At 43.6% G+C, this 24,689-nt stretch overlaps 1 protein-coding gene across 3 annotated transcripts in view; it reads left to right on the top strand.

Moving 5' to 3' along the window:
• Positions 1–1,182: 1,182 nt before the first annotated feature.
• The window catches only part of ARID5B (AT-rich interaction domain 5B), a 178,720-nt gene continuing 155,213 nt past the window's right edge, over positions 1,183–24,689 (top strand). The window contains exons 1-2 of one of the 3 annotated variants that reach the window (XM_083614423.1): positions 1,183–1,299; positions 3,275–3,529. In XM_083614423.1, the coding sequence (XP_083470549.1) occupies positions 1,231–1,299; positions 3,275–3,529 (324 nt within the window). In that variant the 5' untranslated portion in view covers positions 1,183–1,230. Of the gene's footprint in view, positions 1,300–2,324; positions 2,816–2,978; positions 3,084–3,274; positions 3,530–24,689 lie in introns of those variants that run through there. The other 2 variants (XM_083614424.1, XM_083614425.1) reach the window with 2 other exon arrangements.

Raw genomic sequence — 24,689 nt, 5'->3', positions numbered from 1 at the left:
CCCGCAGGGTCACTTCCCTCGCTTACTCTAGAGTAGACCCATTGGACCCAATGGCGCTACTCTCGAGTAAACGGATCGCTCTCTGACTTGGCGGGTTTCGAAAGGGCGGTGGGTGGAGGCGTTATTCAGCGAAACGCAATCTCGAAACGTTTACTCAGAAGTAAATCCCCGGGGTTCAATAGCGCTTACTCCCACGTAACTACTGCTCCTGGAACTGAACGTCTTCTAGGAGACTAAGACCCATTGAACTCTGCGGGATCTCATGTCCAATAAAACATGCCATGGGATCGGGCTACAAACCAGTTCAGGATTGCAGGCTGAGAGCCCGATCCCGTGCAGGGATATGTACGTCCGGCTCAAACCCACACGCGTGTCTGTCTAGGAAGAGGCTGTGATATCGGCTTAAACGCGAGCAATCCGGCTCAACTGCTTTGTGAATCCGGCAATTAACGTAACTGCAGCGAGTTGAGAAGGCGGCGAGGGAGGAGGAGGAGGAGAAGGAATATATAAATATTGCTTTTTTAAAATCGCCTGTATTTGGCGGCGCTGTACTGGCCCTTTAAATTATTAAAATAGTTTTCGACAGCTCTCCGCTCTTTGGCAAGGGGACTTTTTATTACTTATTGTAATTTGAAGCTCTGCCATGTTCTCGCTCTCTCCCTCTCCTTTATCTCCTCCCCTGTATGGGAACAGGCAAGAGATCTTGTTTTCTATTGCTGCCCTAAAAAAAAAAAGAGGGGGTGGATTAGATAAGGTTAACTACCCTAATTCGGATTGCGATCTGGAATGAGTAAACGAGGGGAAGGGGGCAGGAATCTGCCGTAAACCTCTTAAATCAATGAAGATCCACGTCCCACGATCTCGCGAGCCCCCCACCCCACCCCGATCGCCTCCTCGACTGTATTAATTTCATCCACGTGAATATAATATTCATTAAACTAATCCTGTTTCAACCCGGCGCTGTGACTTAGAGGTGAAACGTTGCGAAAGCGTTAAAAATAGCTTGCCAGTCATTTCGACATCCTGTAATTTTATCGCGGATCAGATTACAACTGTCATACTGTACAGACCTTTATTTCCCCGTATAGTACATCGTGCTTATTTCCCCCCTTTCTTTTTTCCTTTTTTTTTTTTTTTTTTTTTTGGAAGATCAACTACACTAGCTTTGGTGCCAACGGTGTAAAATCTGGAGAGAGAGAGAGGAATGCACCATTTTCTATCAACACTGCGATGTGGGGGGGGGGAGCGCCTCCCTTCTATAGGCTGCTGGTGGGAAATCAGAGATCGCTGCTACTGGTGGTGTATTTTTTTTGCTTAGTTTTTTTTTTTTACATTTTTGGCTATTTGATTGCATTCGCTAGCGCGGGTCTCTATCCCACGTTCCACCCCACCCCACGCACCCTGGTTCTGTGGCTCCCAAGTTTCCTTTTAGGGACGCTGCTTTGCAGAGCTCCGGAACAATCAAGCAAATAAATACCTCTATTACAAACAGCTGATTGTCTTATGGATGTGTGTGTGTGTGTGTGTTCCCTCCCCGAGCCCCGGCTACTAGTTTTAATTTCGGGATACATGGAACATTGTTTCCAAATGGTTGGCCCTCCCTCCTTCTCCCCCCCCCCCGAACTATTACTGAGAGAGAGAGAGAGAGAGAGAGGGAAAAAATCTGCATTCTCTGCCACTTTAAAACTCCGTATTCCCGTATCGCTTGGTTATATAAACACATTAGTATTTGAGCGCGCCCTTGCCCGAGATCTGCATTGTAAACACGTAACTGGGATGCGAGTGTGTGCGTGTACTTCGAAAATCGGAAGAATGTACACACGCCGATCAGGCGGAGCCCCGGGCCGAGCGGTCCCCACATATTGATTTATCATGCCGCGTTTATTGTTCTGTCCTCTTAATAAATGCAATCATAGCTCGCTGCCTGCTCAATATTGCTCGCAAGATCCCGTGATCGGGGGTGCTTCTGGGAGCCTTCGCTCACCGCTCCTCCTCCTCCCCCGCTCTCAAACCCTCTCTTTTGCAAAAGAGAACAAATGCATTAATATTTATATGTTTATATAATCGATAACCCACTTTCTCCCCCCAGCTCTCGCTCTCTCGCCCCCGTCCCCACGTTAAAATACTAGCACCAGGCATCTATTCTAACCCGATCAAGAGTTTCTTGGGGTAGGTGGGGGGAATATGGCAGTACGGGAACGTAATCTAACTATCAAACAAATCTACATGTCTAATAAAAGCAAATCTGTTAAAGAGAATTAGAAAGAAGAACAGCGCCTCTGACTCTCTGCAGGAAATGTTCTTTATATTAGACATATACAAGCAGGTCCTGTCAGATGAGCAGCTCAACTAGACCGCCTTTCCGCCCGGCAAAAATGGAACGGTCCTTTTGTCTGGCACTTCGGGGGCTCCGGGGGAATACGATCCTGTTTCTGCAGAGATTCGGGCGCTGCAAGATTTTTAAAAGCGCCCGAGACCCCGAATTTGCCTGGACCCATTGGCTTCTGAGCTGCGGTTGGGTTATGCATTGACCGGTATTACCTGTGCAGATCGGTAGCAGCCGGGCTATAAGCCCCTTGTTTTCTACGTGGTTTGGAAATTGGGGGTCGTGACCATCTCTCGGCGGGATTTTTGGATATTTTGGGCGAACCGGGGGTGTAAGGTTTGCGTTTTATATTGAGGCTCGGAGCCGGCTGCTGCGAGAGATCGCTTTTCCCTGCCAGGACCTGATGCAATCCATTCAAGCCAACAAGTTTGGAGAGAATGTTGAGTTCAATCAATTCAGAACGTCGAGATGGAGCCCAATTCAGTTCAGGTATTCGGTTCTCCTCTCTTCTTCGCCTCTACACCCCAGATCCCGGCACCCCGGATCCCCTAGACACCCACCTTCACCTCCCCCAAACTTTCCAAGAACTTTTCCCCTGTAATTACCATTCCACCCCCTCTTTTTTTAAAAAAAGCCTTTGCTGATCATATAGACTGAGACACACAGATTATTATAATGGTGACTGTGATCGGATTTTTTGCCCCCTTCGGAGGAAAACCAGCCTGGCTCCTCAACAAATCCCCTCCTCATCTTAGAGGTTGTGATATTATTTCTTAGCATGTGTTTGATTTATGAATGTCTTTCTCCAGTATGTTCTGATCAGAACTGGCTGTGTGTGTGTGTGTGTGTGTGTTTTAAATGAATTGATCTGCGATTGCTGATTATTATTATTTTTCTCTCTCCTTCCCCCCCCCCCATCCTCCTCCACCCCTTGTTTATTCCTTCCAGTGGGTCGGATCTCCGTGTGGTTTACACGGACCGTACATTTTCTACAAGGCTTTTCAGTTCCACCTTGAAGGCAGACCAAGAATTTTGTCCCTTGGCGATTTTTTCTTTGTAAGATGTAAGCCAGAGGATCCGATTTGCATAGCGGAGCTACAGCTGCTGTGGGAAGAAAGGAGTTCCAGGCAACTTTTATCCAGCTCCAAACTTTATTTTCTACCAGAAGATACTCCCCAAGGCAGAAACAGTGACCATGGCGAGGTAGTAAACATACGTTTCTCTCTCTCGGTGTGTGTGTGTGCCTGTGTCATTGTGTGTGTGTGTGTCTCTCTCTGTGTTCTCTTTTCCGCCTCCCCCTCCCTTGCTTGTAATGTTTATTAAAGGACAGGGTTGAAATGTTCCTTTCTGCCGGCAACGTGAGCTTCTGGTTTTTTTTAAGGGCTTGTGCCATTAAGGAAGGGCTGCAGCGGGTGGCTGCTGCCAGACTTTGCCTGTCATCTGTAGAAAGGAGGACTGCGCAGAATGTTCATATTTTAAAGCAAGCAGCCCAATAACTTGGTTGCCTCTCTGTTGAAGGTGATCTTTACTTACATCACCTCCTCCTCCTCCTCCTCTCTCCCCCCTTCCTCTAACGCTGCTGTCGAAGCGTCCTCGTCACATGCTTGCTGATTCCCCTTCGTTGCTTGTATTTGGGGGTGTCTACACCTCACCCCCCGCAAAGTGAATTTAAACATTGTACACCTCGGAAGGGTTTCGTTCCTCCTCCCCCCCCGTTCTTCTTTTTTAGGGTGTGTATGTGTGGGTTTGGTGTTTTTTTTGGTCTTCAAGTATTTTTGATATGTTGGAAAGAAGGCGGAAATTACGAAATGGAGGCAGCGAGTGAGATCAAAAGCGATTTCGCTGGCAAAGACGTGTTGAATAAAGTGATAAATGACAGGTACTGGAAATAATACATTCAAATAACTTGCAGAGCTGCCTGGGCGGATTTCAAAGCGCTCCGGTGTGCAGTAACCAGCACAAACACGTTAAGCATTAACAGCGAGCCTCGCTTTGCTTTCCCCGGTCATGATTGTTATTATGCCTGCCTCAATGTACTGGCTTAACACAATTACTATAAAAAGTGGACATTTTCCAGAAAAAGCGTGGCGAGGGGTAGGAGTGGGGGGGGGAGTACAGATGTCTGAATGAGGCTTCTCTCGTAAGGCTGAGATCCCCATGCACGTTTCCTTGGAAGCCCCATTGAACACAGTTGAACTTACTTCCGAGTAAACTCGGGCTGCGCGGGACTTGCTTCCAAGCCAAGCACGCCGGGATCAGGCACCCTTGGGTGGGGTGGGGCGGTTGCAGCCCCCTCCCCAGACTAGCTTGGGTGCAAGATCGCGGACTTACTTTCGAGTAAGCAGAGGTGTGGCGTGTGTCTGTTTCGGGGACTGGCTTTGGTTTTGCGCGTGTGGACTACCTTGTCAGGCTGCAGCCAATAAACTTTGAGACCCGAGAAAGTGCCCGGGTGCAGTCCAAAAGGGAAAACGGAGACGGGGGGGGGGGAGAGTGGAGACGTTCCGATCGCCTGCGGGAGGCGGATCGGGAGAGAGAGAGGGAGGGAGGCGGCGGCGCTGCTGCTGGCTCGCATTCACACTGTATTCTTCCAGATCTGTAATTTCATGTATGCCCGCAATTCCGCTGGCTACTCGAGTCAGCTGACTCTGCGCTGTGTTCCTGAGGAGGAACTATTTTAAGGGCCGGCGAAGAGCGGCGCTGTGTTTATGCGGAGAGAGAGAGAGAGGTGGGAGCATTTGCAAAGGCGCATCATCATCAGAATAATAACAATAGCCAGATGTGAGGCTCCTTGCAGGCGCGGGGGGGGGGTGAGGGGCAACAACCGGCCGAGCCGGCCTGCTTGCTTGCAGCCCTTGCCTCACGTCCACGATGCTGACCCCCCCCACCAACCCACGTCGCCGCCGCCGCCCTCCTTTACAAGCCGAGCTGCCAGTTCCTTCAACAATCGATAGTCTGATGGAGTTAATTGTAGTTCCACTCCCCCCCCCTTAAAGCCTCTCCTCTCTCCCCCATAGCAGCTCCGCGATCAAGACTCCTTTTGGATTATGCCTTCTTTAATTTCTTGTGTGAGGAGCCACGTTATGACCATTTAACATCCCCCCCCCCCAGCCTAGAGAGTGCTTTAGTCCTGTACTCTAAATGTGCAGTTTTTGATTGATCGGCACCCTCTCCCCCCCCACGCCCTTTCTTGAATTGACATTTTGGAATATGGAAAAGTTGTTGGAGGGGCAAGAATGGTTAGGACTCCAGAAACCCTGTCCAGGTTGACCCCCCTTTGCAGACATCTCATGGCTTCCCCCCACCCTTCAACTTTCCCCTGCAGCTGTCTCTCCTCCCCCCTCCTCTTTTCACTAGTACTTATTATTTGCTTTTCAAATTTATTACTTCAACATGGTCTGTGATCTGGAAAGGGGAAGGATTAAATATCCTCTCTCTCTCTCTCTCTCTCTCTCTCTCTCTCCCTCCCCGCTTCCCCTTGAGAAGACTACAAGAATAATAGGCCACTAAACCAGACAGGAAACCATTGGAAATGTTATTGAATTGTTTTAAATTTAACACATCTATTGAAAACTTAGAAATATTTATACATAGGCATTTGAGTGCTGGCCTGATTCCGAAGTAAGTGCCACTTGGTTCAGTGAGGAACTGCAGGGCAATTCTGCACATATTCTCAGAAATTAATCCGCCTGGGTTCAGTTGGGCACAAGCACAATTTGGGCTACGGGCTGTTCTTTATGAATTGCTGAATAACCCCCTTTTTTCAGTGGGCTGAATCCAGGTGTAGGCTGCAGCCCTAACCCCACTTACTTGGGGTTAAGTTCCACTGAATTCAGTAGGACTTACTTCTGAGTAAACCATGTTGGGACTTAGACATGCTTACAGTACAATGGGGGTTAAGTGACTCATGAGAAATTGTGTGTCCCATTGTTTCCAGTGAGTCTAAGCCAAACTGAGTCTGGAGTCAACTCAGTAAGACTGTCCTTTTCAACATGTAACTTGAGGAATGTAGTCTATACCAGTAACTTTCCAAAGGATAATAGGGGCACACTCCTAGGCAGACATACTTAGGAGCAAGCAGTATTGAGAGGTGTAAATGTGTGTATAACAGGGCTGTGTGACTGAAAGGGTTAAAAAATGTATTTTGAGATCTTGTTCAGTGAATACACACACAAACACACACACACAGAGTATATATGGAAGGGCTTGGGAAGGGTGGGGGATGGGCCACAAATCATTTTAATATGCCTTAATGACCATCTCATGTTACTGTGGTATGAACATCAGAGGAAATTAATCCGACCATTACAAGCCAGAGTGTTCTTTTGATTCAGGGATTCTCATCTGCATCTGCATTCCTAATATTATGCATGATTTCAGGTTTTTTAAAAAAATAAATAAGTAAATGCAAACTGCTAGCAATTAGCTGTATGATTATACTGGGTATATTTCATTAGGGGCCCTTGACTGAGGCGTCTCTGAATTATTCAGCCGTATGAGAAAATCATTTTTTATGGAGATAATAACACACCTTGAGATGATGCATGCAAATGCCTCGCATGGAATGCTTACGACTTGTATGTGAAGCAGGTATAGAAAATTTTCCTGATGTGGTTCAGTTTTACACCCCAGTGATGTAATTTTTCCCCTCTGGCCTCAGTTAGTCATTCATTAGCAGAGCAGCAGCAGCAGCAGCAGAAACAGCAACTGCACACACTGATACTTGTTTGGCAAGGAGCCTATAGAAACGTGTACTTAGAGCCAAGGCCTAGAGAGGGCAACATAACACTCCCATTAAGAACTGTACTTTGTTTTCACTTACTCTATTAACTTGTTTATAGACACCGAAATGATTTTTTAAATAAAAAAATCATTTATTTTAAATTGTTTTAGATGATAAAATTCCGTTCGTGAATGTTCAGCAGAGACAACTACAAAAAAGAAAAAAAAAGCTTGCTGATTGGCAGTTTCTTTCTTAAGGGAAACATTTCAGCATTCTTTCTCGGTACAGAGAGCAGTTATTTCAAGTAACTTAACCACAGTAATAATTCTTTTATGTAAATGACATCAACAGCTATTTCTGAAGCTGAGAGATGAGGCCGTTTTTAACAAAGTCTCATGTAACCCTTTGTACGTCTGCGTCCTGGACATGGAAGAATTGCGCTTGGTATAATTTAGAGAGAAAGCAACAGACAGGGCTTAGGGAAAGAACTGTGTGGCAAAATATAATTATATGTTAAGCACAGTAGATAAAATGTGGTTGAGCTGCCCCCTTCCCCCTCTTTTCATTATGTGGATTGTAAATCTATGGTGTCAGCGGTTTTTTTGTGAGGTCAAAGGTCAACAGAGGCACTTGCTCTGAGCAAAACCAATGTTTAGCAGAGCACTGGATCTTATCACAGGCTGGTGATCAGCTTCTTATGAGATTGAATGATAGTCACATGTGTGCATGCATGTGTATTGCATGTCTGATGAGAACTGCAAGTGGTTATTTATGAATTTATCGGATTGGTAATATCCAAGCTGCATTTGTTTTATAGGATGAGGTCTCAAAGTGTGTGTGTATCCGGACTACTTTGTGCTATTCATTTACAGGAAGCAGTTCTGAAGAGAACAGTGTCTGTCAATCTCACATGTGGGTTGTGAAAGGCACGTGGTTTTTCTGTTCTGCCATGTGTGTGCATGGTGAAATAGATGTGTACTTTTTTTTTCTCCCGTACAGGACAAAACTGCAGTGGGGTTTGGGTAGGAAATGGCATGCTGTGTGAACTGCCCCCCTGACAGTCAGATCACATGCTTGTTTACTGAGAAGTAAATTCCCCTAAGTTCAGTAGGACAGAAATCATAGTATGTACTGTACACATAGGCTTGTACCCCGATCCTGTGCATATTTACTCAGATGTAAGTTTCCAGTGTGTACAATGTGGCCTGTTTCCAGATAATTACGTGTAGCCTTGTAGCCTTAGTACACTGCTTTTGATGACATGTTTCAATGGACCGCTGTGTGTTTGGTTTGATTTGATCAGAGTTGGGTGCAAACACCAGCAACTCCTATTGTGCAATCCCTCTCATCCCCTCTGTGTTTATAGGTAACCAATTTAACTTGCGAAGCTAGAAAAGGCTCAGATCTAGTGAAAATATACTAAACTTTAAGGTATGAGAGTGGGAAGGGCCTAGCTACATGTCACATGTGTTCCTAGCAGCACTATCCTGTGGATATTTGCTCAAAAGTAAGCCCCATTGCATTCAGCGAAGCTTACTCACAGCTAAGTATGCCAAGGATTGCAGTTTAATTCTAGACATTTTTATCTCCATGATCTTGATACCTGACTTGCCTAGCTTCTCAGGAATTGCTTTGAGTTAATATTTGCATTTTGAGACTAACTTTTAAGTATTGCTTCATGCCCAGCTGATATGTAATGTAATTCCACAAATTCACTTAAGCAAATCATTAAGAAAAGCAACACTATTTCAACTTCACATCAGCAGGACTACAGTTTTACTGGCTGAACAGCACAACCCTACTCCGAAGTAAGCCCCACTGAATTCAATGGGATTCAGTAAAATGTGGAATTGCAGCCTTAGTTATGCGTCTTATGAATATCAACAACGGATAACAGTAGCTTATTCCTGGAGCTCCACTGTCCCCCCATTTTCTTTTTTACTGATAGACTTCAGGTCGTAGTCCTCTACCCACTTACTTGGAGTAAGGGGATTTACTTCTGAGTAGACATGTATAGGATTGCACTGAAAGTGGAGTGGATTTGGAAGGGAATTGTACATCAAGTTCATCATGACAGAATAAGACCCATTTCTTGCGGAGGATGAGCTCATCACAGATGGTATGGTCTGTCGAATGATTTTAGAGTAAAAATGGTGGTCCAACAGCAGAATCCTATTAATGTCTGCTCAGAAGTAATTCCTATTAAGTTCCAATTGGACTTAGTCCCAGTTATATGTTGAATGGCAGCCTCAAATCTGTTGTTTACATGTGCATTTTGTTACAGTCGTGTGTGTGTGTGTGTGTGTGTGTGTGTGATGACTCATAGGTCATTCAGTTTGCAGAGTGCATACCTTCATCCAAGTCCCAGGTTAATTTCTGGCATCTCTCAAAGCAGAGCTAGGAATGGCATCCAGCTAAGATGTGGGAGAGCAGCTACTGGTCTGGATAGTGAACACTAGGCTAGGTGAGAGCTGGTGTAGGGTTGCAGCTATGAGTAGGAGCTTAAAAAAAACACCCTCTGGGTGTCATCCAGAAATTCCAGCCCTTCTGTCCAATCTGCAATTTGAAGTAAGAATTCTGACAAACTTTACAAGCTGGTTGTAAGAATTACCGAGATGATGAGTCTTCTGGGCTGAAATGCTTTGAACTGCCAAAAGCATTCCATAAATAATGCTAAGATGTTACTGGATTTATAGCCAGATACTGTATTATGGATTTCCTTAGACCCGGTTACTTTTTTGCTGTGTTTAGAGGGAAATTCTGCCATTCTCCCCATGTGGGAATTTTGAGTTTTTAAAAGGTAATTAGACTTTTTGCACCCTTGGCTTAATTTGAGGCCCTCCTGTAGACTTCCAAAGGGTGTGTCCTTTCTCATCTGCTTCCATCAGCAATGGCAACACCTTTCAGGCATGCATATTCCACTTATTAAAGCACGATGGGGACGGGCAGGGGATCATGCTAATGCAGCATCTATCTCCCATACGTGCATGCTCGAATTAATTCACATTTACAAATCAGACAGACCTGTAATTGCAGCATTAGAGATGCACGTTTGACATTTATCGCGAGCTGTTCCTGAAATTGATAATTGCATAATCACTCCGTGAAACTTTGCCTCAAGCACATGGATGGGGAAGCTGTGGCCCTCCAGAGGTTATTGGACTCCAATTCCCATCTTTCCTGACCGATGGTCATCCATGATAGGAGTCACAAACCAATACCCTCTGGAGGGCCACAGCTTAGTCCTGAGATAGCTCAGTTGGTAGAGCATGAGACTCTGAATCTTAGGGTCATGGGTTAGAACCCAAGGAAGGGCAAAATATTACCGTATTTGGGGGGGGAGGGTTTGGGCTCTATGACCATTGTGCCGCCTTCCAACTCTGCAATTCTGTGATTCCCCATCTTACCACAGAGATTCAAAAGGATTAGTAGCATTATTTGCAACCCTGGTGGGGGCCGATTTCACCAAGCCCTAGGTACGCCTCTGATTGCAGCCAGTATTTTTTTAGGGTTTTCTTTTTGCAGTTGCTGTTCCCAATCTGATCAGTGACGCAAACATTAAACTCTTGTCTTTGGAGAATATAAAGCTTTTACATGCTACACCCTCAAGCATATTAAGATACTGAGCAAGATGGGTTTTTTCTTTTTTCTTTTTTAAAAAAAAGTTCTAATTGAGTGTTTTAAATAAGCATAGGGGCAAATTAATTAGGCTATACTTTATTTTTAGTTGCTTAGTTACACAGTAGTATATTCCTAAGCACAAGTGAGATAAATTGGCTGTGTGTGTGTGTTTGTTCCTGTGCTACTTTATCCCTTAATCATACTTACTGAATTGCTCAGGAGGCTAAAGCGCGTATAGATTTTGTGATTCCTAATATTAACACATGTACAAAATGCTTAGGAAGGAGAAAGCATATTCTGGTTCAGCCTCTTAGGGGTCTTAATTTAGGGTATTTACTCTTCCTAAGGGGAGCAATGGTTGTTCACAGGTAAGGGTTCTGGAGAAATCGAACCCTGAAAGTGCTTGTTGGGGCATTCATCAGCATTTGACATAATGCCCAAAACTCTTAGAGCAACCTTAAATGCTTGATTTAAATGCCTTTTCTTTGTATCCTGTGTGTGTGTCCCCCCCCCCACTAAACCCAATCAGGCTTTAACTCTACAGAGACAGGTGTATATTTGATTAGTACTACAAGTGGCATTTCCTACTTCATCATTGCAATGTTGTCAGTAGCTCAAGAGGATGCTGGCAGTGACTGCAGTGTTGGACCAGTAGTGCTAACTTAGCATGTGGAAGCAGGGCTGTAGCCAACATGTTTTCTGGGAGGGGGCAGTGAAAAGCTGTTCTCTGAAATCCTAGAGCAGCGCTTTTCCAAGGGTGTGATGTGCCACACTGGTGTGGCAGGAGAGGATGGCAAATGTGGCGCCAAGATTCAAGGACAATCAAAGAAACATTTAAACATTTCAGTGTAGTATAGCCTATTATTTATTTATTTTATTCACAGAATATGGATAGATACATTTTTTTTCAATGAGAGCAAGAGCATCATGGGATACCGAGGACAATCCTAGTTGTGGTTCAGAATTGCTGTTCGAACAGAGTATAGCATTGGCTGTTCTTCTGCAGTTCCGCACGACATATTGTTGTGAGCGGGGATTTTTCAACTCTGACAAATGTGAAACGTCAGAAAAGATAAAGGCTTCTTTGTGTTAATGAGGAGATGAGAGTTTGTTAGTCTCAAATTAGACCTAATATAAATGAGATTACCCGGCCAAAGCAAGCCCATACCTCTTATTAAGTTTGTTTACGTTCCTAAGGTACATATGTAAGAGGCTCATTTAGAATTATATTTTGGGAATGATTCATGTTCTTCTGTAGCTGCATTGTTGTATACTTTCATGATCATGCCCCATGATCTTATTATAAAGTAGTTGTGTTCTGTTATAAATCAAGCACTGCTAGGAGTTGTTTCTGTTTGTTTTCCAGTGTGTTTCTTATAAATAAATAAAATTGGGGTGGCATGAGCAATTTTTTATTCTGAAACTGTAGTCCAGAGGAAAAAGTTTGAGAACCACTACAACTCCCATCATCCCTGACCACTGGTCCTGCTATCTAGGGATGATGGGAATTGTAGTCCCAACAACAGCTGAGGACCCACGGCTGAGAAACACTGCTCTAGACCACTGGCTTCCAATTGGTGGTCTGTGGGCTCCAGGGGGGTCCACGTAACCCACTCAGGGTTCCGTGGCCCTATTCACATAATGAAAACTTATCAACATTTTCAAAACGAGGGGTGTCCATAGCTTGGCTTTTGAAAAACAGGGGGCCCACAATACTTAGTTAATTGAGAACCACTGCTCTAAACAATTACCCATGAAAAAAATATTCCCTGCCCCACTGGAGAGGCGATACCGGGGTAGATGGACCAAGGATGTGATTTGGTATAAGACATCTTCCTGTATACCTATGAACAGAGCCACCCGCCTCATCTCACCTCCCTGTGCTCTGTTACTTCAGGCAATTTCCCAGCCAAGCTCTGATGTTGGCAGTGAGCCAGACTGTGGAGTAAAGTTCCTGGAGTGATGGGGCCTGGCCATGTTAGGCAAAAGAGTGCTCAGATTCCCTGCACCTGTAAGGAGATATAAAAAGGTGTTAATAAGCTGGGAGAAGGGAGTGGGGGAAAATACACACTTTAAAATTATTTTGGCATCTTAAATAATTGGGATTTCTGAGAGTAATATAAATTCCTCCTTTTTTTGTCCTCTCATTTGTAAAATAACTACTTTTTTGGGGGGGGGAAGGGCAAAATACGCCAATTAACAAACTGCTGAGTCGACACAGAAAACCCATCAATGCTGGAACGGCTCTGCTGAATCCTAAGAAAGGGACAGCTGACATAAAGAGACCTCTCTTTCTTTGAAAAACAACAACAAATAATGCAAAATGAGTAATATGCTCATAGGAATGCACTCATAAAATACAAACTGTGGAGGTCTGAATGAAGTACAGTGGTACCTCTAGATGTGAACGAGATCCGTTCTGGAGCCCCGTTCGCATCTAGAAGCAAACGTAACTAGTGACGGCACATCTGCGCATGCGCACGTTGCTTTTCGCCACTTCTGCGCATGCGCAAGCGGCAAAACCTGGAAGTAACGCGCTCTGTGACTTCCGGGTTGCCGCGGAGCGCAACTCGAAGCACATTCAACCCAAGGTATGACTGTAGTCCCTTTGATATTGGATCTTTATTCAGATATATCTGCAAGTCTGCAGTAGGCTCAGGTGGCTTTGCACAGGTGCTTGTCACATGTGGAACGTGATACAGTTTTTTGCATTTTGAAAATAGTGGCATGCAGGAGTGGGAAAGGAAAACAGAGCCCTTTAATAAAGATGGTATTTACCATGGGAAGGTGGCACAAAGGCATGGCGGTGATTAATTACTCGGATTTCTAAACACACCTTTGTTAACATCCCTACTCCCTAGCACACACAAATGTCCCCCTAAAGGCAAGACTGTCACAATTGCAGAACTTAGTGTAATGACATTGCATCTTGGTCCAATAATATTATCTTGACAGAATTATGGTGTCCTAATTCTGTTCTCGAATGGTTCAGTAACTCATAAAAGGAGGTAACATACAGATTGGCATGTACTTACATCTCTCTACATCACCCATGCATGTCTCTCGTAAAAATTAGAGCACGTTGCCCTGTGTTTTATACGTGAAGGTAGTAGACACAAATAAACGTTGCTGCTGCCATAAGAAACTGAGCTTCCAGCCAGGAAGTTCCTCATTCCAGTGTTATCTCTACCATTAATTCACAAGGTCGCCTTAAGGAAGCTATCACAAATGCAAAAATTGAGATGATAATGCTGGCCATAACACACGTGAAGCGGTTTGCTGCTATGAAGTGCTACAAAAATGCTAAGTATTATAACTGTTAGGGATTGTCAGTTTTAACCCAGGTTTCTTCAACCTGGTGTGCTCCAGATGTTTTAGACTACAACTCCCGTCATCCCAGACAATTGGCTGAGACTGACGAATGTTTATAGACCAAAATATCTGGAGGATATTTGGTTGGGGAAGGCTGTCATAGATTAATCAATCAGTTGATTGATTGACTGGGGGAACAGGACAAATTTTAATTAGTGGGTCTGAAAGTTCAAGGCATTTTCTTGTCTTCCTTTGGAAGAAGATTCTGATGTGTGTGTGTGTGTGTGTGTGTGTGTGCGCGCGTGTGCGCGCGCGCACGCGTGCGCGCACACACATATTATTTTACATGCAAAAGCAATAGATTTTCTTTTCTTTTTTTAAAAGAGTGGGCACTGTTTGCCTTGGGGCTGCTATTGTGACGCTGTGAGCCTTGGATTCTTTCTGCACATTTTAATGTTGGCTGTGAATGATGTACTGATTGATAGAGATATCAAACAATAGAAGATTATGGCAAGAAACCCAGTGTACAGACTCAGTAGATGTATGTGAAAACTGCCCCCATTGTTCTGTTGCACTCAGTACTGAGTAAATTATTTACAGATATTTGCTAATTAAAGCACATATTGTTTTTCCCAGCACAATGGGGCATAATGCAAACATAAGCCAAAAAAGAAATCAGCTTGCATAATTTTCATTCGAGTAACGCAGTGTATATTACTGCTTGGTAAGAAAAATATGTATGTAATCTGCACAAAAAAGCTTTTCTCAGGGTAACCAGAGAAGGCAAAAAGAGTAATAAATTGCTTGTCAACTTGCCTAAACTTAAATGGTTCCTGGAGTTCAGTAGGCCATCTGATAGGAAAACATTGTGACTGAACCTTATTTTCTCCCTTGGTCACAATTTCTGTCTGCAGTGGCAGATAGAAACTTAATTGAAAACACACACACACACACACACACACACACACACACACACACACTATATGGGAGTTGCAGCAGAAATTAGAAAGTATAATATTTCAAAACTTGACCCTTATAACCCTGCAAGATTTACTAATAGCCCAGAAAAATTACAACACTGCTTTCTAGTACAATGCAGTAGCTGCAGTGCTTAACACATGTACTAGAGAGTAAGTCCAATTGAACACAGTGACAATTATTTCTGAATAAACATGCGTAGGATGGCACTGTAAGAGACTGAGCTATGAACCTGACAGCTCCACGTTAAAATTGCCCGTCTGCTACAAGCAGAAGCTGTGACACTTCTGATGTCACAGCTGTGAAGCGGCAACATTAACAAGAAAAGGGTTGTGACAGCGGCGGACAGTGGTCTTTCAAATTTCAGCTGTACCCTGCATGAGGCCAAAATTTGGCTCCTCCCCATTTCTTGCCTTCCATTCTGCTAAATTCACTATGTTATAGTTTCAACACCCGGTGGCAACCCCTAGACTCGGCGCCCAGTGCAGTCGCGCTGCCCTAAACTCACCTCTGGTTGTGGGACCACACTTTTAGTTGCATGGCTCCTTCCATCCGCCTCTTGTTCTAGTATAGGCTTCTGCAGCAGGGAAGGCTCCCAGATCACCTAGGGACCTTTAGTTGTGAAATGCTAGCATCCCAGCAGCATATTCTCAGGACAAGGGTGCGTGGCATGTTAATTTTGCCTGCATATGCACCTGTTCCATGGTTTAAACATGTCTCTGAGCATGTGGAACCTTGTACCAAAGGGAGTCAAAGTGGTGCCATCCATAGGCTATGGACCAGAATCCACCAGCCAGCATTCTCAATATATATTCTGATATTACAGCTAAGCCAAGTGTATGAAACACTCAGAGCGGGTGATATAAATGCTGAGTATTAGTATCTGGCAACTCGTAAGTTGCACAGTCATATTCCACAGATGGAAGGCTTGTCGTATGTCTTCCAGAATGCCATATGCACAGTTTTCTTTGTCAAACTACAAATGACAATTCTTTATGTCTTGGAGATGATTGTCAGTTAATTAAACTTACAATTTGCATGTGTTCGGGTTCAGCAATCATAGCATTATTGCTTTTAAAATGCCATGCTTCTCTTCGTTGTCTCCTGGATAGCCCCTTCCTGTTGGCAAAAGCTGCTACTCAACTGGGATAATTGAAATGCCCAGGGAGGATTAATTCAAAATATCCAGTCATAATGCAGCCTTCAAATTATACGTACAGTCTTAGCTTAGCAATAGCAGTCTTTGAAAATGGTATAAAGATACGTAGGTTTTGCTTATTACAGTGGTACCTCAGGTTACATACGCTTCAGGTTACCAACACTTCAGGTTACAGATGCTTCAGGTTACAGACTCCGCTAACCCAGAAATATTACCTCGGGTTAAGAACTTTGCTTCAGGATGAGAACAGAAATCGTGCTGCTGCAGCACGGGAGGCCCCATTAGCTAAAGTGGTGCTTCAGGTTAAGAACAGTTTCAGGTTAAGAACAGACCTCCGGAACGAATTAAGTACTTAACCCGAGGTACCACTGTATACTGTTATATGGTATGTAACAGGCAGTTTCTGGGTCCCATCTTTTGGTCACACACTAGTGTGTCCAAGAGGTAGAGCCTAGTGTGGGGCTATATGCTGATGAAGGAGTAGATTTCAGTCATTTCTATAGGCAAAGTCAATAGGTGCAGTCTGAGAGACAGTGAGGTTTGAACTGGGGGCATTGCTTCATACTTGAACAATACACTCTAGTAGCTCCCAGTGATACCAGGCAGATAAAAAGCTTAGCTATGTTTCCTATGCCTCCCCCCCCCAAAAAAAGAAATTTACTACAGCATGACAACACCCATTTATAGACACTGAGTCCTTTGTAGGTTATGGGAATAACTTTTGTGTAAAACAAATTGCCTGCTTCCTTTATCATGCATATTCTGAAAGAGGAAGGAGTGTCAGTCACCTTTTAACAGATTAGACTAGATTACATATGGTTCAGGTGATCCTTTCTATTGAACCACCAGTGTTGCATAACACACAGTAGCAAGCTTTTGAGCTGCATAGCATTCTTCAGGCGGGAATGACATCTTGCCTTGCTCAGAAGTTAACTCTTCTGTCCTACCAATGCTGTGTGTGCAACAAAGTGTGCCTCTTTGGAATCATTTTAGTCTGTTTCAGACCTATTTCACTAAGCTAAGGAAGGAAAGGATTACACACACACACACACACACACACTGAATATAGCACTGAAAAAAAGCACTGAATATAGATGTCCGCATGTGCGCACTCATCTTTTCACATCGTATGGTGTATATACGTTCTGCCAAAATGGCCTGGCTTGTCTCCGTAACAAGTACCGTGTGGGTCTTCCCCTCTAAACATCTTTCTGGGAAGCCACCAGTGTAGTTGCTTAGACTGAAAAGTAGTTTGTTCAAATGCTCTCTAGAGTTCAAGGCACTGAAACCTGAGAGGTGCGATTAAAAAGATGTAGAGTTTTGTGTGAGAGAGATTTCATTACATTTGTGAAATGTACATTTTTGAGGCCTAGGCCTCACATGCAGCCAAGTGAGGTGGTAGAATCGTGAGGCCGTACATTGGACTGTACTATCTCAGTGTAGAACATTTTTTTAATGCACCCTATGTTAAAAACAGCAACAAACAGTACCAAACTCAGCCCAACCTATTCTGGTGGGCTAGTTTTCTATTTGCAGAGTAGGTTTTTTATTGTTGTTGTTTTTTAACATAGGGAACCATTAACAGTTCTGATTGCTCCCACTGTAATCTGAAGTGGCCTATTCTAACACTGAAGGACTCTTAGCACCTCTTTTCCACATAATTTTGCGCTGAAATAGATCAGGCATACTCCTGTCCTTGTTACTTGTATTTCTCTCAGGCCACAAATAGATACATGTTGGATAGTTTAACAAACAAGCAAGCAAGTAACTAACTTGCGACCAATTTGGGGTGTACTAAAGGGTTTCTGGCAAGAACATGTTCCCTTGGTGGGCCTTTGTAGTCTTACTGTCGAACCAGATGTTCCAGGGGCTGTGGTGACAACGCTAGAGAGAAACTGGTTTTTTAAAAAAAGTTTGTTTGTTTTATTTTTAAAGTGAGTACTGATCGCATGAGAATCACTTCTCATATTCCTTGTCATGTGCTTGATGTACCCACCATGTGAGTCCCAAGTTTCCATTAGTTTAGAGCCCAAAAATTCAGCGTCTACTTTGCCACAGCCTAGCCTTAGGTCCGAATCTGAAACCCAGCGACTTTTTAATATCGCAAAGGTTCTGGTTTGTTTTTGTTCCACTTTTTTTGCGTGATAACTCCTGAGGACAGCAATAACGCGGTCACGTTGAGGAAGCACCTCAGAGCAAATGCAAGCAGATTAAATCCAGCACTGGTGCTCTCTTGTGTCAAGAACATGATGCAGAATATACCAGCAATAAAATGGCAGTCTGGAGGGGCTTTCTAGTAGTACTAGCCCACAAGGCCCTAAATGGCTTGGGATCCAAGGCCCTAGAAGAGTGCCTGCCTCAATATCCACTATCTTGGGCCTTATGAGCAACAAACGAGGTCCTGTTGGTGCTGCCACCTCTGGGGGTTGCCTGGTTGGTGGGGACCTGTGACAGACCCTTTTCAGTGGCGTTCCCCCATTGGGGTATGCCTTCCCTTGAGAGGTGCCTCCCCCCACTATTAACTTTAAGAAGGAATTTCAAAACATTCCTTTCTACCAAAGCATATGCTGGCTGAAAGTTCTGTCCCCTGTCACCTCAAAATTATTGGTTTGAGGGCCAATTCTTGTTTTTCAGACGGTTCTTTTATACTGTACTGCATTTTAGAAGTTTTAATTGTATTAGTATTGATGTGTTTGCCCACCCCCCGGAAGAAGGTGTGGTGTATAAATCCTGTTGTTGTTGTTGTTGTTTATTTTCTCTGTAATGTTAACCTGTAATAAGCTAGGAGCATGTTTATTCAGAAGTACGCCACACTGTGAAAAGCCTGCATTGGAGTCCTGTGTCCACTTAGGAGCAAATCACATTGATTTTGTGATACATACTTCTGAGTGAACATCTGAATTCATACTCCAGTTATGCTTTTTATTCCTGTGTGGGAACAGGTGTGTTAGCAGCAATGCACTCGATTATAAAATCTGCCACCCTTGCTATCTTGTGTGGCAAAGTTTATCCTGATTACCGCAAAAGAATGGGGGTGGGGGGAAACTGAAGAGACTTGTCTAATGCAAATTATTATACTGTCAGATAAATGGCAGCCAGCATCACCTGTTGTTATCAGCCAGAGGTTTTCTGCCATGTCTCTTTAGATATTACTATTATAATTTTAATAATAATAATTTACTGTATTATTTATACCCCACCCATCTGGCTGGGTTTCCCCAGTGGAGCACCAAACCATTGTTCAAATTATTCCCGAGCTCCAAAATTCCTTGAATGACCCTTGGAGGTGTTTGGAAAGAAAACATCCTCAGCGTGCAGAAATGTTGCCATGTCTCCACTGCAATTCTTTATCACTTCCCTCACGGTTTCTCATATATATTATGTTATTGGCAGCATATAACCTGTTATGGCAAGACACTGTTACAATCTTTCTGTGCAAAGAGACAGGCTTTCTTTCCTAGTGCATAATTCCCCTTTCTTTTAAAATATAATAAGCTGCTTTTAAAACCCGCTTTAACTACCTGACCCTCCTTTTCTTGGAGACATGCACCCCAGCCATCTGCTGAGTCAGGCAATCTCAATTTCTTCACTTTTGGAAGACGGTGCCGGTGGTTGCTTAGACAACAGTGACATAATATTTGCAGCTTAATAATGAATCTTGGGGAGAGCGTTGGCCAGAGACTCTTCATAGAACATCATTTCAACTTCACAGGACAATTTTATTCTTTTTTGTATCCACCCCCCCCCCAAGCAGCATGACCACAGTCGCTAGATTTCGTTAAAATGAGGCCAGTTGGATGCTGCAAATATTATCAGGATTAGAATTGCCAGATGACCGGGGGGGGGGGTTGGGGTTGGGGGGAGGTAGGGAAGGTTACCTGTCCTGCTATTGCAGCTTTACCTGCAGTTTGATCTGCAGGGAACAGCAGGTGAAGCTTTTCCCCATACTGTATACAGAAGGCTAGAATATTGGCATGTGGAACTGCTATAAAAAGCAGCAGAGGAGCGAGGTCTGGCAAACAAAGTTGGCAACCCTAAATGGGTTTTTCCTTCTACGGTAGTTAATTGCTTTAAGAGGTACAGTCCAATGCAAACCCCTAAGCCTATGTATGGACGCAGGTGGTGCTGTGGATTAAACCACAGAGCCTAGGGCTTGCTGATCAGAAGGTCGGCAGTTCGAATCCCCACGATGGGGTGAGCTCCCGTTGCTCAGTCCTTGCTCCTGCCCACCTAGCTGTACGCTGGCTCCTTTGGCTAATAAAGCGAGATGAGCGCCGCAACCCCAGAGTCGTTCACAACTGGACCTAATGGTCAGGGGTCCCTTTACCTTTCAGCCTATGTAACTCAAATTCATCTAGGTAGTGCCCCACATATTAAGGTTACCAGATTTTTTTCAGTGAATCCAGGGACACTTTTCAACTTCAGTGGATTTTGTATGGGGACTGATTTGTAAATCAGACTGTCCCTGGGAAACGGGCGTCTGGTAACCTTACTACATATGCTCTGGGGGTATTGCCGCAAGGGATTAAAACAGTATGTTCTGAGTGTTGAAAGCACTTAAGGATTACTGAGAGATTTTTACAACACTCTTAGAAGGAGGGCCAGTGTTCTCACCCCTGTATTGCAGAGTAGGGATAGTCTGGGGCTGAAAGGACTGAGGCTGACATGAAATACCGTACTGGCTTGCCTAAGGTTGACTGATTTGGCTAAGATATAAGATCTCAGCTGCCTCTCTGCTCAGTCTCTGAGACATTAGTCTATGGTAGTGCTGATTTTAAAAAAAAAACTTGAAAGTGAGCAGGTAAATAAATACTTAATCTGCATTTACTGTTGTTGGGTATTTAAATACATAAAGTAAGCATGCAGCCTGGGTGGTTCTTCACGTCTTTGTAGAGATATAATTACAGGTGACATCAATGCAATACAGCCGATTCCTTTAATCTTCTAAAGATTTGTGTAAGTCATCTGTCACCATATATACATACCAAGTTCCTGCATGTGTGCGTGGTTATTAACATCTCTGTTTTGCTGTCATCTTGCTTAAAGCGAGCAGCAATATGAAGACAGGGTTGCCAAGTTGCTAGAGGTAGATTCAGATTGGTCAGGATCCAGGTCCGAATGTTGCAGATCAGGGGAAGAACTTGAGTGGACTGCGGTGTGGCAGTGACAGAGCAGTCATGGAGTATGGTAGGTTAAGGGCAGCTTGAGGAAATGTGGATGTGGTTATCCACAAGGACCTGGTCTTAAAGGTTCTATCATCATCTTCATCACCACCACCATCATCCATCTGCAGTCAAATATTGGGAGCCAGGTTTCATTACCAGATCCTAGTCTTGTGGATGTTTAGAAAGAGCCATTCCCTTTGGAGACCTGTCACTTCACTGTGCCTTATTCATAGAATCATAGAATTGTAGAGTTGGAAAGGACCACGAGGGTCATTTAGTCCCTGCAATACAGGGATCTCTTTCAGAAGTGTGCTATCGCCAAAGCCACTTACCTGTCATAGCATGTCTTATGCTAAAGGAAACTCCTTGCAAAGAGTAATTGGCTGTGCTGAATAATTGCAAACCTAACCTCAGCTGCTGCAAAGGAGCAATCAGTTGTAATTTATTTTCCATTATACTTCGCTCAAAAAAGTAAGGTTGGAATGCTCTGAACACCCCCCCCCCCAAAAAAAAAGAAAGAAAGAAAAGAAAAGAAAAGAAAAGAAAAGAAAAGAAAAGAAAAGAAAAGAAAGTAAGTTGGTTTTTCTGATATACCCGTGAAGTTACGGAATATGTTTGGTAATCTCGAAGATGATCTAGGTCAGCAAATCTTCAATCTTCTCGACTGAGAATTGTCTCAGTGATGCAGAATGCATGGAGGCCTCATCTACATTCTATCAAGTACCATTTCCCCATTTGCCTTCACATGGCACACTCAGTACACCTGCCTCGAAAAAGTCTTCATTTAGTGTTGATCACTGATTCTTAAAGAAACATTATCCCCACCCCACAATAACCTGTAATTTTTTGGGTGGCTTGAGAGTACACCATTGTCTATTTGGTCCATAGGCCACAGTTTTAGTATCATTGACATTTAGTACCACTGTTTGGAAGGTACAATTTAAAAAAAAAATCAACCTTTTAAAATGTCTTGTCTGTTTGGTTCTTTGCCTATTTGGGAGCGGCCTTAAAGCTATATTTGAAACAGGTAGCAAAAGAGATCCATTAATAGCAATTGTGTGTCTTACCATGCAATCCTAACCATGTTGACTCAGCTCTATTGAAGTAAATGGGGTCAAGATTCTGGTCTTAATAAATCAGACTTAGGCCTTAATTTTAATTTTGAATCCTTGCACAACCGTAATTTCTAGGATGGTTGTGGATAGTTCACACTCCTGTTGCTTCAGACTTCTTCACAGGATTGCCTACAGTCATCACTTGACTCCTCTATGGCTCCTGGCTGCAGGATGCTGGGAGAAACAAATCACAAGTCTTGGTGTGTCTGTCGGAACCTAGGCTTGGAATTTGTTTGCCCCAAACAAACCATGAGCCCAGGTTGGGATAAGATGACAAGTCAAGGCTTGTGGCTTCCCATATGGTATAGCCAGGAGGGAAGTGGGGGACCTTTGAGCAGTGTGCACCAGCATTCTGCCTGTTTGAAGCAAACCATAGTTACAGCATTAACAATGCTTTAATGTGCTGTGTGAACACAGCCCACTGGGAGTTCAGTGGGAGCTGCTGTTGATCTCTGTGTATAATCTCCTGCGTTTCTGCATGTAAACATACGCTTGGATTCTGATTTGACTACTGCTCACATGTACAGGGAACAGAAAGTTTTGTGAGGCAACCCGGATGCACACTACAGAGTTCAGTATGCCTTTTAGCATTATATATGGCTATTAATCTCACTGAAACCACGCTGGTGATACTACAGTAGTCAAACTAGTTCTTATGAAATGTATCTGACCAGAATAAATATTTCTGTGCATTCTAATCAAAGCTTTCCATCTGGGATCATTTTGTGCTGGAATGTAAAACCATTAATTAACCAACTGAGACCTGAGTCACTCCTGTAGGCAAGGAGTTGACATGATGAGTAAAAAAGGGTTCCTAGCCCTTAATGAGAACTGTCTACCTTTACAACACATATTTGAAACAAAATGCTTGCCTTTCCTCATATTGGGTGTTTCTCCCTATCAAGTCATAAGTGAATTAAAAACCTCTGCAAGTGCAAATTTAAGACTGCTTAGACAGAAGCAAAAGGGATTCCTTTTTAGGGTTGATGGGAAGGAAGGGGGTGAAATAAATGAAAAGCAACTTTCAAAGCCTGGTACATGATATACTCAAGATTAAATTGCAAAAGAACCAGAATATTTTAATAGCATTTGTTGGTGTTACCCAATAATAGAGAGAAAGGTGATCACATGTGGTCTAAAATAAAAGGGGATGACTGTTCTGTCCTTCCCCGCCCAATAGGCACCCCAGATCAGCATTTACTCTTAAACTGGAACCAGTTAAAGACAGAACTCCATAAGTGGTCCCTATGAGCCTTGGGATGAAAACTCCCATTGGCAACTGGGAGAGAGCCTTTCCCCTCAAGCTGAAAGTTGTGTCCCATTCCCTGCATGAACAGTGGGGGATGGGATGAAAAACAGGGTCAGTGGGCATGGCTGTGCTCTCCCCCTCAATATGTTTCCAGTCATGTGGAAGATAATGCAGGAAGGGAGTCAAAAATGACTTCCAAAATGCTGTAGCTAATGTCTGTGTGTCTTTACCCTTGGTTGTCTATGAACTCACGCATTTAGGTCAGGGCAGTCAGCATCATATTTAAAGTTTGCGGACTTCATGAATGCATACCTTGCAAGGTTTTCATAGATGATGACTCTCTAGTGTGGTTGTAGCTCTGCAGTTGTCTCGCTAAGGATTAGTGCTCCAGGAATATTCTGTATTGCTATCTGGGTAGGCATGTTTACATGTGTGTTTTATCTGAAACAGTGGGCTAGCAATGCCACTTGTCTGTGGCAGACAAGTTACAAAGAATCAGCTTAGCTCCAAGTTGGGTCTAGTCCCATGAATTTAAAGCAAAGAGGATTGTTTGTCTTCAGGATTTACTGGAAAGATATAATTGTCCTGTATATATTCACACATGTGCATTTACATGTTGTGTGCCAGCAGCAGATTTAGGGCAGTGTGGGCGGTTCCCCCACACAGGGCACCAAGTTGAGGGAGTGCAAAAATAATGATAATGTTAATGATACCTATATTTGTATGGGTACCTACTGAGAAGATCCATAAAAAGCAACTGCACCAAAAGGAATTATTGTGAAAATAAGATATATTTAAGGGGGGGCACCAAAATTTGTCTTCACCCAGGGAGCCCTGTTACCAAAGTCTTCCCCTGTTTGTGCATTGAATAGTTTCACTTTGAAAGACCCAGGGACAGCATGTTGAAACCTGCCAAGATGGCATATGTCTTGTCCCAATACATTGACAAAATGCTCTTAAAACCACTCTCAAAATCTCCCCGAAAGGCAAAACTGGGACAGTGATATTCGAGGAATGAATATAAGGAAGTGAGGAACTGGGACT

Source organism: Podarcis filfolensis (assembly GCF_964270895.1).
Source record: "Podarcis filfolensis genome assembly, chromosome: 5".
NCBI classification, from domain to species: domain Eukaryota; kingdom Metazoa; phylum Chordata; class Lepidosauria; order Squamata; family Lacertidae; genus Podarcis; species Podarcis filfolensis.
Note: the sequence above shows the minus strand (reverse complement) of the source record. Positions and strands in the feature narration are given on the sequence as shown.